At 42.8% G+C, this 12,125-nt stretch overlaps 1 protein-coding gene and 1 long non-coding RNA gene across 3 annotated transcripts; one reads left to right on the forward strand and one right to left on the reverse strand.

The window, feature by feature from the left end:
- The first annotated feature begins 91 nt into the window (after nucleotides 1-91).
- SDF2 (stromal cell derived factor 2) lies at nucleotides 92-8,864 on the forward strand. Of its 2 annotated transcripts, none has more exons than XM_060646794.3 (3): nucleotides 92-362; nucleotides 3,422-3,633; nucleotides 8,183-8,864. In XM_060646794.3, the coding sequence occupies exons 1-3, from the start codon at nucleotides 212-214 to the stop codon at nucleotides 8,468-8,470; spliced, it is 651 nt and encodes a 216-aa protein (XP_060502777.1). In that variant the 5' UTR covers nucleotides 92-211; the 3' UTR covers nucleotides 8,471-8,864. The 2 variants fall into 2 exon arrangements, with proteins under 2 accessions (XP_060502777.1, XP_060502778.1); XM_060646795.3 differs by having other exon boundaries at nucleotides 3,422-3,618.
- Nucleotides 3,613-12,052, reverse strand: LOC132688062 (uncharacterized). The gene is made up of 3 exons (XR_009614399.2): nucleotides 11,766-12,052; nucleotides 10,473-10,630; nucleotides 3,613-3,781 (listed from the first exon to the last, which is right to left on the reverse strand). It is a non-coding gene; the product is annotated as an uncharacterized LOC132688062 (long non-coding RNA).
- Between the last annotated feature and the right edge of the window lie 73 nt (nucleotides 12,053-12,125).

A 12,125-nucleotide genomic window follows, 5' to 3' on the forward strand; every position in this document is an offset into this window, starting at 1 on the left:
GAAGAAAGTGTCGCAGAGGCTTGGGAACAGAGCTTGGGGATCGAAAACGTCAGGCCTGGTTTCTTCCTCAGGCCGCTCTAGCCAAAGGAACCATAAAGACTAGACTAGGGCGTCTCCGTTTCCTCCTCTCTGTGGTTCCGCCTGCAGCTTCCGCTTCCGGGGAGGGGCCTAATTTTTCTTCGAAGATTAGGATTTCTGCGCTGTAGCTAGGATGGCGGTGGTGCCGCTACTGATGTTGGGCGGTTTGTGGAGTGCTGTGGGAGCGTCCAATCTGGCTGTTGTTACATGCGGCTCTGTAGTGAAGCTACTCAATACGCGCCACAACGTGCGACTGCACTCACACGACGTGCGATATGGGTCAGGTACTGCCACCCGGGTTCGGGTGGGCTGGGAAGGCCTGGTAGGCTCCGGAGGGGGCGGGGCCAAGAGAATATCTGAGGGGTGTGGTCTGGGAAGGTTAGGGGATCCTGGGGTTCCTGAGGTTTAGAGGCGGAGAATCGGAGAATTGGGCGTAATAATTATACTAGCTTCTGTCTGGTGAGTTACGTACCGGGCACATTGCACGGATGCTTTTTTGGATTTATGACATTCTTACGAGGTAGAGACGATTGTTACCCTCATTTTACAGATGAGGAAACAAACTCAAATAAATCACATGCTCAGAGACTTGCAGCTAGTGAATGACAGAGACGGGGTTCGAACCAAATCTGTCCAGTTTCAAAGCCTGCTTTCAGCTACTCCAGGCTGGCACTACTCAGTGCGGGAGAGACAGACATGTAGAAAATTACAGTAAGTGCTGTTATCTCTGAAGTCTTGAACTCCAAGACCTCACTTTTTAACTATATTTCCTCTGTTCTAGCTATTTTGTATTTTATACTCGCTCTTCAATCCTTTTCCTTTGTCCTGTTTTTACTCAAATTTACCCTTGTAGAGAATTTAAAGCACTCATTGGAATTGGGGAGGAAATCATTTAGAGGGCTTTTTAACGTAGGACATTAAAATGCTTAGTTGGTGGGTTCATTCAATAAAATTTTATTATGTCCCTAATATTGTTCTAGATACAGGAGATATAGTGAGCCAGTTAGCAAGTTACAGGAAAACAAAAACTGACCAAAAAAAGTTCAGCTAGTGAGATGTGAGAAGCATCTAAGATGATTGCTAGATTTCTGTCTTGGATGACTGATGATATTAGCTAAGAGAAGATGGGGGCTGGTCCATGGCTCAGGATTCTCAAAACTCGTCTGACCAGTTAAACTAGGAAAGGAATTGAGTTGTCACTGTTGGGATGTTTTATAATCCTAGCAGCCATTCAGTGAACACCTACTATGTGCCAGCTTGTTACTTTTTAATTTGATGTAGTTTCCTAGTTTGGATCTACTAAATCAGAATGTGGGAGAGAGGCCTGACAATAGTAATGTGTAGATTTGAAAGTTTTTCAGGTGCTTCTAATGGGCAGCCAGATTTTAGAACCAGATTCAGTCTGGATCTCAAAAGAAAGATCTGTGCTGAGCCTGAGGTAGAGAGTTAAGTACAACATCATTGTACCACAGGGCGGGGAGTTGAAAATATCTGGAAAGTGAGATTGCTCAGGATGAACCGTGGTTCTTCTCAATCTGGTGTCAATTTGAATCCCTTGAAGAACCTGTTGAAGCATGTATCAATACTTTTGTCCTGACCTCCAACGAGTATTTAAGAATAGATAAGGATAGGGGCACCTGGGTGGCTCAGCTGGTTAAGCGTCCGACTTCAGCTCAGGTCATGATCTCTCGGTTCGTGGGTTTGAGCCCCGAATCAGGCTCTGTGCTGACAGCTCGAATTCTCAAATTCTGTGGCTCCTTCTCTCTCTGCCCCTCCCCTGCTCACACTCTGTCTCTTTCTCTCAAAAATAAATAAACATTACAAAAATTAAAAAAAAAAAAAGGACAAAGGTAGACTCTGGGTAATCCAAGATTTAAGGGTGGGAGAAAACTCTACTGGCCATACTACTCTGAACACACTCAATCCCATCTGATCTCTGAAGGATAGGAGAGGAAGTGGAGAGTTGAATGGAATATAAAAAAGTGGAAGACACCAAGTGTAGACCATGATTTAGTGAAGCCTGGCAGTGATCCAGGACAAAGAGAGCTGTAAGGCTGTAAGGCAATAACCAGAAGTCAGGAGGGAGACTTGATTTTCTTTCTTTCTTTCTTTCTTTCTTTCTTTCTTTCTTTCTTTCTTTCTTTCTAGATGTAACAAAGTCCATTGTGAGTGGAAGAGGCAATAGCGAGAAACTGGTAGTTTGGCTACATTCACCCAGATAACTGTGGTATAAGGCATAATGTGTTAAGTGGTAAAAGGCGAGTATCGCTAGGGTACTGAAGGCAAAGCTAGGAGGAAAGGTGAGAGTAGCTAGGAAAGTGTCTTGAGTACCTTAAAGAACTGAGTAATAGATGAAAGCCTAGGGAAGAGAATATTCCTGGAGTTTATAAGAGAAAGTGGTCTCTGATATAACTTTACAGAAACTTGACAGGAAATGAAGCTTCATGGGAGGCCACGTGGTAGAGTGGTTAAGAGTGTGAGTTCTAGAGTTGGGCCATCTAGGTTCAACCCCGGCCCTGTGTGACCTTGGGTGTACCTTTCTGACAATGCAGTGTAAAATGGGGATGATCGTAATGATAAGACCTACCTAAGAGAATATATGCATGTATGAAATAAGAATATTCAGGCAAAAGGTTTGGATTGGTATTTGATGTTAAGAAAGTGCTCAGTACACGTTAGCTACCTGGCAACTTTTATTGTATGTTTTACTTTTTCTTTATAACCTTGTAGCTATGTATTTTTAACCCATAGAATTGTACCTCTTGAGGCAGCATCAACCAAATTCAGAGGACTCAAGAATACTTTTATAACATAGATCACTTACAGGAATTAAGGAGCTGCAACAACCGCTTGGATTAAAGTTGACAACAAAAGCTAATCTCCTTTTAATTGTGAAATGTGACAAAAGTAATACATTGTAACGCGATGTGACAGTAATAAACCGTTGAATAATAGTAAATACGTTTCAATTGTATGATTAGACACCTGACAAATCCTAGGTGCTATCCAGGATATTATATATAGGTAAACAATACTCATGCTTCAAAAAAATGAACGTAAGTGCATTTATTTAGTGCCCTTTGATGCAAATGCTTAGAGTTTTCTGACACAGTACACTGTTAATTACAATTTATCAGACAATACTATGTAAACATGTTTAGTATTTTTCACATATTTTTTAATGCTGTAGACAAAAAAATATTATCAAGCTCAGGGTTTCCTCTCTACTCCTCCAAACCTATTTTATGCACAGGGTGCATTATTGGCCTTAGGAAAGAGAGTGACTGGTTGAGCTCACCCTTTTCCTTCCTTTTTTTTTTTTTTTTTTTTTTTTTGACTGCAGGTAGTGGGCAGCAGTCAGTGACAGGTGTAACCTCTGTGGATGACAGCAATAGTTACTGGAGGATACGGGGGAAGACCGCTACAGTGTGTGAGAGGGGAACCCCCATCAGATGTGGCCAACCCATCCGGCTGACACATGTCAACACTGGCCGAAATCTCCATAGTCACCACTTCACCTCACCTCTTTCTGGGAACCAGGTGTGGTGGCATCCTGTGCATTACTCCATTGAGTGGTCTGATATCTGGGTTCTTAGCTCTTTCTTTTTAGGTGTAGCTGTTATTTTTGTACAGATCTGGAGAATTGGCTTTGTCTCAAAAGTGTTGAAGGACATTGTTTCTGGTCAAAGTAGAGATTGTGCATCTAGATGAAATCAAGAAATGAGGAAAGAATAGGTATATGTTAGCATATCATAAGTCACCTTGATAAATCCTGCAATAAAGAAGCCCAGTGTTGACACATGAAAAAATGCTGAACATCACTCATCATCAAGGAAGTGTGAATCAAAACCACAACGATATATCCTTTGTCAGAATGGCTATGATCAAATAAGAACAAGCGTTGGCAAGGAAGCAGAGAAAAGGGAACCCTTGTGCACCGTTGGTGGGAATGCCAACTGGTGCAGCCACTGTGGAAAATAGTATGGAGTTTCCTCAAAAAGTTAAAAATAGAAATATCGTATGATCCAGTATTTCCACTACTATTTATCTAAAGAAAAGGAAAACAATAATTTGAAAAGATAGATGTACCACTATATTTATTGCAGCATTATTTGCAATAGTCCAGATATGGAGGCAACCCAAGTGTACATCAGTAGATGAGTGGGTAAGAAAGATTTGGCATAGACATATATAGACAATAGACTCAGCCATACAAAAGGATGAGATCTTGCCATCTGTGACAACATGGATGGACCTAGAGGGTATTATGCTAAGTGAAATAAGTCAGAGAAAGACAAATAGCATACGATTTCACTTATATGTGGGATCTAAGAAAACAAACAAGAAGCAGAGTCAGACCTATAAATGTGGAGAACAAACTGATGGTTGTTGGAGAGGAAGGGAGTGGGGAGATGGGCAGCATGGGTGAAGGAGTGTGGGAGATAGCAAGCTTCCAGTCACAGAATGAATAAGTCCCTTTGACATGGATGAAAGCTACAGGATAGGGAATATAGTCAGTGGTATTGTAATAGCATTGTATGGTGACAGATGTAGTTATGCACTTGGGGTGAGCATAACGATATATATAGACTTGTTGAATATACATCTGAAACTGATGTAACATTGTGTTTCCACTATACTTAAAAAAAACAAACAAAAGGGGAGCCTGGGTGGCTCAGTTGGTTAAGTGTCTGGCTTCAGCTCAGGTCATGATCTCACAGCTTGTGAGTTTGAGTCCCACGTCGGGCTCTGTGCTGGAGCCTGCTTCTGGATTCTCTGTCTCCCTCTCTCTCTGACCCTCCCTAGCTCGCTCTGTGTCTGTCTCTGTTTCAAGAATGAATAAATGTTAAAAAAAAAAATAAAAACTAAAAAAAAAACACAACAAAACAATGTTTTCCAAACTTTGAATAAAAATCATTATTTTAAATGATGCCAAGTAACCATATTAAGAAAATGAATTAGGTTTTGTGCCACTTTCTTATTTTTATTTTTTAAGTAAGCTCTGTGCCCAGTCTGAGGCTTGAATTCATGACCCCCAATATCAAGAGTTACATGCTCTACTTAGTGAGCCAACCAGGTGCCCTAGTATCATGCTACTTTTTCAAGCCTTGAGCTTTTAGGAGATATGGACCCCTTAATGCCTGCTTCCGCCCTACCCCCACTCTGCACATAGTTTTCCATACTAGCATCTTACATTAGGTAAATTTCATGCAGTCTATAAAGTAGTATGGATACACTGATTTTTTTTTTTTTTAATTCATTTATTTAGAGAAAGTGCTAATGCCAGCAGGGAGGAGGGGCAGGAAGAGAATCCCAAGTAGGCTCCACACCCTCAGCACAGAGCCCAGCTAGGGGGTTTGAACCCGTGAAACGCGAGATCATGACCTGAGCTGAAATCACGGGTGGGATGCCCAATTCGCTGAGCCACTCAGGTGCCCCTTGTTATCAACCAGAGTCCGAGGTTTATTTTGATTTCCTTAGATTTTACCTACCGTACTTTTTCTGTTCCAGGACCCCATTCAGGCTACCACATGCCATTTAGTTGTCCTGTCTCATGCTACTCTTAGGTGTGATACTTTCTCAAATTCTTGTTTTTGATGACCTTGGTAGTTTTGAGGGATGCTGGTCAAGTGTATTATAGGGTGCTCCTCTAGTGAGCTCTGTCTGATATTTTTGTCACAATAGATCAGATTTACAAAGGTTTTTGGGAGGAAGGCCACAGTAAAGTGGCATTTTCATAACAGAGTCAAGGGTACATACTGAGCTGCATGATTATGTTGGTAATTGATTACCTTGCTGAAATAGTGTTTGTCAGGTTTCTCTAGTAAAGCTATTCTTTTCTTCCTCCTTTTCATATTGTGTTTTTGGAAGGAGGTCACTATGCACAACCCACACTTAAGGAATGGGAGTTATACTCCCTTTCCCATAGGATAGAGTAGCTACAAAATTTATTTGGAATTCTTCTGCATGGGAGATTTGTCTCTTTTTACTTATTTATTCAATCATTTATTTATATCAGTATGGGCTCATGAATATTTTATACATTGAGTTATGATCCCCTAACACTGCCTTTATTTTTTGCTCAAATTGTTCCAACCTTTGCCATTGGGAGCTCTTTCATTTGTCTCCTCTGTCCATTTGACATACTCCCATTTTTGTGTATGTGTGTGTGTGTGTGTGTTTTAAACTGTCCTTTCTGGCACTCAAAGATATTCTAGGCTCATCTTGTATATTTCTTTTTAGTTTTTTCATCTTGTATATTTCTTGCCCCAGTCCTTAGAATCAGCTATTCCTCCAAGAAGGTCTGTTTCCTTTTATCGGAGGATGATATTAGAAACCATGATCTTAGCTCTTACATGAGTTTGTTGCTACTGGGGTGTGTTGGATCTTTTAGGCCTTCTCACCTGACAGAGCAAAGAAACGTGTATATGTATACACGTATTACTAAATGTTTATATGCGTAAGGACCTGTATCTGTATTATGTTAAACATGAGTTCCTACTGACATCTCCAACTGCATATAATCCATTACCACTTAAGTCATTCTAGCCTCTTCTCTTTACTTATTTGTAAATTTCCACGCTAACAGATAATCTGGCTCCCACCACTGTTAGTTATTACTTGTTCAGTTCCATATGCAAGTATAGTAGAATTGTTAATTATGTATAGTTCCTTTTGCCTTTAGTCTTACAGACTCTGTTTCCAAATGACTGTTTTATTTATTTATTTATTTATTTATTTAATCTTTTATTTTTATTTATTTTTAAAGAAATATTATTTTGAGAGAGAGAGCGCGAAAGGGGGAGGGACAGAGAGAGAAAGAGGCAAAGAATCCAAAGCAGGCTCCAGGCCCTGAGCTAGCTGTCAGCACATAGCCTCATGCAGGTCATGATCTTGTTCGTGAGTTCGAGCCCTGCATCGGGTTCTGTGCTGATAGCTCAGAGCCTGTAGCCTGCTTCAGATTCTTTGTCTCCCTCTTTCTCTCCCTCTCCCACACTCACGCTTTCTCTTTCTCTCTTTCTCAAAAAATGACTAAACATTAAAAAAATTAGGGGCACCTGGGTGGCTCAGTCACTTGAGCGTCTGACTTCGGTTCAGGTCATGATCTTGTAGTTCGTGAGTTCGAGCCCTGCATTAGGCTCTATGCTGACAGCTCAGAGCCTGGACCCTGGTTTGGAGTCTGTGTCTTTGTCTCTGTGTCTCTGCTCCTCCCCTGCTTGTGTTCTCTCTTGCTCTCAGACATAAACATTAACATTTTTTTTAAACAATTAAAAAAAGGACATGCTTAACCAACTGAGCTGCCCAGATGCCCCTGTAACTTTTCTATTGCAGTAGAAATTCTGAATATTTGGCTTTAAGGGGAATGGGATTAGGAGAGAAGTGGAAGAGAGACTGCTATCACTTACTCTATTATTTCATTTAGTTCTTACAATTATTCTATAATGTGATACTGTCATCATTTTTTAGATGAGAAAATGAAGGCTCAGAGGAGTTACACAGGAAGGAATGGAGCTGGGGTTCAAGGTCTGCCATTCTCCAGAGCCCATCCCCCTTTGTAACTTGTGTTGCTCACCAGGTCACTTAAAATGTAGTTAAGGGAATGGGGCAGGAATACTTCAAGTCAAAGAACAAGAGTAAGACTGTAATAGAAAACATAAGGCAAGCATTGGATTTCTTGTAAAGTAAGTGTTTGGAACATAATCCTAGGGTAACTGATTTCATGTCCTTTGTGTCTTTTTATTTATTTATGTATTTTAATGTTTTTATTTATTTTTGAGACAGAGAGAGACAGAGCATGAGCAGGGGAGGGGCAGAGAGAGGGGGAGACACAGAATCCGAAGCAGGCTCCAGGCTCCGAGCTGTCAGCACAGAGCCCGATGTGGGGCTTGAACTCACACACCGCGAGATCATGACCTGAGCTGAAGTCGGACGCTCAACCGACTGAGCCACCCAGGCGCCCCACGTCTTTTTATTTTTAAATAACCCTAGAAAGCCTCTTATTTTTCACCTTGGGTAGCCTTAGTTTTCTTCCCATTCCCTCTCTGTCTCCTCTCCGAGCCTATGTGTCAGTCATGCTAATATTGCAACCCTTTGTGTCTTTCAGGAAGTGAGCGCTTTTGGTGAGGAGGGTGAAGGCGATTATCTGGATGACTGGACAGTGCTCTGTAATGGGCCCTACTGGGTGAGGGATGGTGAGGTGCGGTTCAAGCATTCTTCCACTGAAGTTCTGCTGTCTGTCACCGGAGAACAATACGGTCGACCCATTAGTGGGCAAAAAGAGGTACATGGCATGGCCCAGCCTAGCCAGAACAACTACTGGAAAACCATGGAAGGCATCTTCATGAAGCCCACTGAGTTGTTAAAGACAGAAGCTCATCACGCAGAGCTATGAGTCTGGAAGCTGTGAGCCAGTGCCACCGCACAGTGTTCATGACATTTGCTGCTGCTGCTCCACCTTGGGATCCCTGCCACAGGCTCCCCGGGCAGTGGCCTTGTCACCACTGAGATGAAGATGCATGACAGAATACAGTGGCTGTGGCTGGAAGCTTCAGCCCTTCACACTTGAATTGGTTGTTCTCCCAGACTTTGGGTCAGTTCTTTTTGAGTACAGGACTTGCTGGTGAAGGAGCACATACTTTTTGTTCGTATTGATAAAACAGAAACTGAGGGAGATACCTCTCTTAGTTGGGAAATTTTTACTCCTCAGAAGCTTGGCATCATGGATTATTGATGTGTGACTTTTCTCCTACTTTCTCCAGAATGATAAAGAATTTCATTATTAGTCATCATGTTGTCATTTATTAGGTGTGCTATTTCATAATCTGATTGATCCTTGAGTCTTACAAGAGTCACCGCTACTACTCTTGAGATGCTGGAAACCTTTGGTGTGGGCCCTTTTAAGAGCCTTATTTGCATCCAAACTTTTTCTCTGTTTCCACTTTCCGAGCACCTCAGTTTTACTAGATTTTTGACTAATTATGGCTAAAGACCCTCAAGGAATACAGCTTAATAAATAGCCAATAAAATGTTTTACTCTGAATTTGTTACTGCAGTTGAGAGAAAGGGTTAAGTGTAGTAAGAAGGAACCAATATTTATTCACCGCTAAAACTAGATACCGTACTATAGTTCTTACCTCATTTAATTTTCACAGAGGTATTGTAGGGTAGATCTTAACAGTTTTACCAATGCAGAACATAAAGGTTTAGTAACTGTGTGAATTTTTTTTTTTTTTTTAAGTTTATTTATTTTGAGAGAGAGAGAGTGCAAGCAGGGTAGGGGCAGAGAGCGGGGGCGGGGGGGGGGGAATAACAAGCAGGCTCTGTGCTGTCAGCGCAGAGCCTGATGCAGGGCTTGAACTCAGGAGCCGTGAGAACATGACCTGAGCCGAAATCAAGAGTTGGACCCTTAACCGACTGAGCCACCCAGGCGCCCCAACTGTGTGAATTCTTATTATTTTTTTTTTTTTACGTTTATTTATTTTTGAGACAGAGAGAGACAGAGCATGAACAGGGGAGGGGCAGAGAGAGAGAGGGAGACACAGAATCTGAAGCAGGCTCCAGGCTCCGAGCTGTCAGCACAGAGCCCGACGTGGGGCCCGAACTCACGGACCGTGAGATCATGACCTGAGCCGAAGTCGGCTGCTTAACCGACTGAGCCACCCAGGCGCCCTAACTGTGTGAATTCTTAAAGCTAATAATTTAAGGATAGGAATCCAGCTGTGTCTCTCTCTCTCTCTCTTTTTTTTTTTTTTTTTTTTTTTTTACTGCATTACACTTGTGTTTCGCTCTTGGATGATAACTGCTTCGTTTTGGACAAATGTAGGGATATCTTTCTCTGAACGGGGGGTAGAAAACTTTCGTTCTCTGCTTACCTCATTTCTTCCTTTTTGTTTCTGGGTCAATTCTAAGAAGTTTGCTCCTAGGTCTTTCAAGCATGGTTGTGGTGAACAGAAGTGTCTGCCATCTGCTGGAATTTCAGTGACTAGCAGGTCTTTTTATTTTTAGAAACATTTTTTGGGGGGTAACTGGCTGGCTCAGTCCATGGAGGGAGGGTGTGACTTGATCTCGTGGTGGTGAGTTTGAGTCCCGTGTTTGTTTGTTTTTTTAACGTTTATTTATTTTTGAGACAGAGAGAGACAGAGCATGAACGGGGGAGGGTCAGAGAGAGGGAGACACAGAATCTGAAACAGGTTCCAGGCTCTGAGCTGTCAGCACAGAGCCCAACGCGGGGCTTGAACTCACGGACCGTGAGATCATGACCTGAGCCGAAGTCGGCTGCTTAACCTACTGAGCCACCCAGGCGCCCCTTGAGTCCCATGTTTTAAAAAGAAAGAAATACCGATTTTTTTTTCCTCCTTTGCTTTGGGGACTCAACGTTAAACATTTGGGGATACCTGGTATGTGCCCATGACATTAAAAGGCTTGGTGTTTTTTACAAGGACTTGTTTCAGTAAGTTGAGACCATGAACTAGTTGGGCTCTTATCTCCATCTTCTCCCCCATTTTCCCACTTCAGTTGCATTGATCATTTGAGATCTCTCCATGGTGACAGTCTGGGAAGAAAAAAGAAAGGAAATGCTAGGAATCAGCTGAATAAAGGGAACAGATTGGACAAGATGAATGCGAGTAGGGAGGTTTGTTGCAAGGTACCTCTACATGGCTTGAACAGTGTTTTCACTGAGTCGTTGAGCCTTCCCTTAGGGTTAACAGAATCTACCCTGCTGGGAAGCAGATTACAAGGAAGATGGCGGAGCGGTAGAGCTGGAGAGAGAAGTATGGATTTGAAACAAATGGTGGAGTCTTTGCAGAGATGTGACAGGCAAGAGGACTAAGAAACCAGTTGGAGGGGTAAAAACTATGGGCGATTCTATGTGAAAGTTGGAAATGGTGCTTTATCTGAAATAGTGGAAAAGTGTCCAAGTAAAATCTTGAAGGGTATTTATGGAGATTAGGATGAGAGAGCAAAGGGATATGAAGTACTTATTTTGAAGTCCTCAGAATTTCTTTAGTTTGTATTTATTGTATTAGCATCACTGTATTAGAGTTGGAAGGGAATGTTGTCCAATTTCCTCACTTCACAGAGAAGGAAACAGGCAAAATAAAGTTGGTCCTGAATTATTTCTCGCAATTATGTTTGCTTCCCAGATAAAGTATTTGTTCCTCAGGGGCAAGAACAATATTCTCTATTTCTGTCATATTCCCCCAGCCCGGTGCCCAGATCGTGCTGTACAGAGAAGACACCGAAAACTTGTCCAATGAAGCTCACACAGGTCAATATGTAGTAAGTGACTAGAACAGTATTCAAATAATAAAATGAATGAAAAACTCATTCCTTTTTGGATTGAATGAGGTGGGAATTTTAACTGATGTCTTTTATTAATTTTTTTTTTTTTAATATTCACTTTTGAGAGACAGAGTGTGAGTGGGGAGGGGCAGAGAGAGAGGGAGACACAGAATAGGAAGCAGGCTCCAGGCTCCCAGCTGTCATCACAGATCCCAGCGTAGGGCTCGAACCCATCGAGGGTGAAATCATGACCTGAGCTGAAGTTGGATGCTTAACCAACTGAGCCACCCAGGCACCCCATAACTGATGTCTTTTAGTTCTTGGTTTCCTCCTTAAGGATTTTAAGATAAGGTTCTTGAGTAAAATATGACAGCTACTTCGTAGGACCCAGGGGTATAACTTACGCAGCGCCCTCAGCCCGGGCCTTCAGTGGCCAAGCCGACTCTATGCCTCCGGAAAGTGCTTTGAAAGTGGAACTCCCGGGCCGAAATGAGACAGCGAAGTCTGCTGCCAGCCAGGGTACGGGCTCAGACTCCGGTCTCCTGCAAGCCCGCATTTCCGGGCGCGGAAGGGTGGGTCCACGGGCGGGGCCTCTGTGTCAGTCGGCGCGAGGTCCGCCCACCCTTCTCCGGAGCCACGCCCGTACTTCGCGCAGGCAGCCGGTCGGCCCTGCCGGATCGCTGTCGCGGGGAGAAGTGGGGCAGGGAGACAGCGGGCTGGCTGGCGGGCTGTGGGGGGCGGGGTGCACGCGCTCCAACGCTTCC

Source organism: Panthera onca, chromosome E1 (assembly GCF_046562875.1).
Source record: "Panthera onca isolate mPanOnc1 chromosome E1, mPanOnc1 haplotype 2, whole genome shotgun sequence".
Classification (NCBI taxonomy): domain Eukaryota; kingdom Metazoa; phylum Chordata; class Mammalia; order Carnivora; family Felidae; genus Panthera; species Panthera onca.